This window comes from Austrofundulus limnaeus, unplaced genomic scaffold (genome assembly GCF_001266775.1).
Source record: "Austrofundulus limnaeus strain Quisiro unplaced genomic scaffold, Austrofundulus_limnaeus-1.0 Scaffold607, whole genome shotgun sequence".
NCBI lineage: Eukaryota > Metazoa > Chordata > Actinopteri > Cyprinodontiformes > Rivulidae > Austrofundulus > Austrofundulus limnaeus.
In genome coordinates this window covers 62,768-64,459 of record NW_013953009.1, presented here as the reverse complement: position 1 = coordinate 64,459, position 1,692 = coordinate 62,768, and the positions used below count along the sequence as shown (strand labels likewise).

The 1,692-nt window shown below is 42.6% G+C and overlaps 1 protein-coding gene across 1 annotated transcript in view; it reads right to left on the bottom strand.

Annotated features, from left to right (window-relative positions):
• lrig3 (leucine-rich repeats and immunoglobulin-like domains 3) overlaps positions 1-739 on the bottom strand; it is a gene marked incomplete at its 3' end in the record, with an annotated part of 26,683 nt that extends 25,944 nt beyond the window's left edge. Inside the window, 1 exon segment of the mRNA XM_014027010.1 lies at positions 354-739. Coding sequence (XP_013882464.1) covers positions 354-535 — 182 coding nt within the window.
• Between the last annotated feature and the right edge of the window lie 953 nt (positions 740-1,692).

Genomic DNA, 1,692 nt, shown 5'->3' with positions numbered 1-1,692 from the left:
TATATATATATGGTAAATACTCTGAAAGTAAATTTCAAACTTTCCAAAAGATCCTGAGGATAAAACAGAACATTCATGCAGGTGAAAATACCAAGTTATTCATAAAAAAAGGAGGAAATCAAAACTTCACAAACTCTAATTTTATTTAATTAAACTGTTGACTCTGATCCCACAATCATCCAGGAGAAAACTACAATTAATGGATCTGTTCCTAATTAAATACAATCTAATAAACGAGTTTAGTTTTCATAGGGACAATAAAGGAAAACTAAACCAAACTACTCATGAAAAAGTAATAACTTAAATTTCCACCCGTTATTCGGGGCACACAAAGGCTCTGAGAGTGGACTCACAGTCGGACTGTCCACTCCGGGATCTCTTCTGGAATTCGGCCCCTTTTCAGTCGACTGCAGTCCACGAGTTCCCCGGAACAGGAGCAGAAAGGGGGGCACCCGGACCCCCGCTCCAGCCCCGAGAAGAGGAGAAAAACCACGGCGAACCTCRTCCAGGTGCGAGGCTGCGCGGAGGAACGCATCGCGCGTGTCCTGCTGGAACGAGCCTCGGTTAGTTAAAGAATAATCCCTGGATGCTGAGCGTAATCCCGGCTGGATGGTAGATCCAATCCCGTGTTGCTCTCTGAGTCCTCTACAACTTTCCCATTCCTCTGTGGAAACTTTTCCTGCGCCTCGCTGCTGCCGCTGGAGAAACTTGCGCTCAGCAGGATCCCCGCAGCGCAGCGTGGAGCGCACAGCAGAGGCATGCGGGAGGCGGGGCCACAGCTGTGCATGCTGGGAAATGTAGTCTGGAGCTCATTTGCGACTTTGCGCTGTTTGTGGCAGCAGAAGTTTAACTTTAAAGGGATCTCTGTTGCACATTTTGACCTTAATTATTTCTCTATTCGTCTGAAAGTTGTTATTTTTGAGACACTTTTAAACATCTAATTGCTTTGAAAAAGGATTTTTAACATATATTGTTAAATTTTTCACGTGGTGAAAGACCACGTGGTCTTTCTGTGATGCAATGCATTCTAGGGATGATGATGATGATGACGATGGGAGTTGAGTCTAAAACAGAGTCAAGGCTAAAAAGCTGTAATGTGTGACAATTAAGTTTTTTGCATTAGTTTGTCCTGATGCATCTCAGTAATCCAGGTAGAAAAAATCAAAAAGAAAAAAAAAGTAGGTCCTCTGGATGGGTTCTTCGTTAGTCAAATGTTTCGTCTCTCCAAGAGACTTCTTCAGTCTGATGAGTTTCAGGTGATCTCAGCCTTATAAGCACTGCCTCCACCTGGACAAACAGGTTASTAACATGCAAGAGAGGGCCATCATCCAGCAATAGGCTTGGTTTGCTCTATTCTTCATAGAGGGTCATGTGCTCCATCACCTGATGTATTGGTTTGGATGCTTCGGCTGTGGTTATTTGGTGTTATGTTATGTGTATGTAGTGAGTGCAAGCGGGGTTCAACGTCCCCTTGTTTTTGTCCCTCTTTCCCTATTTGTGTTGGGTATCGTTGGGGCCCTGATTCACACCTTGATTGATTTACATTAGTTTCTATGTGTTCTGCAAAATAAATGGGTTGAAACAATGAAACATTATTAGTAAATAAGCTGTGTAGCTAACGCTGTATAGGCCAATATTACTAATATGTAACATTAGCATTTAAGCTAATATTATTAGCGCCATGTTTATATA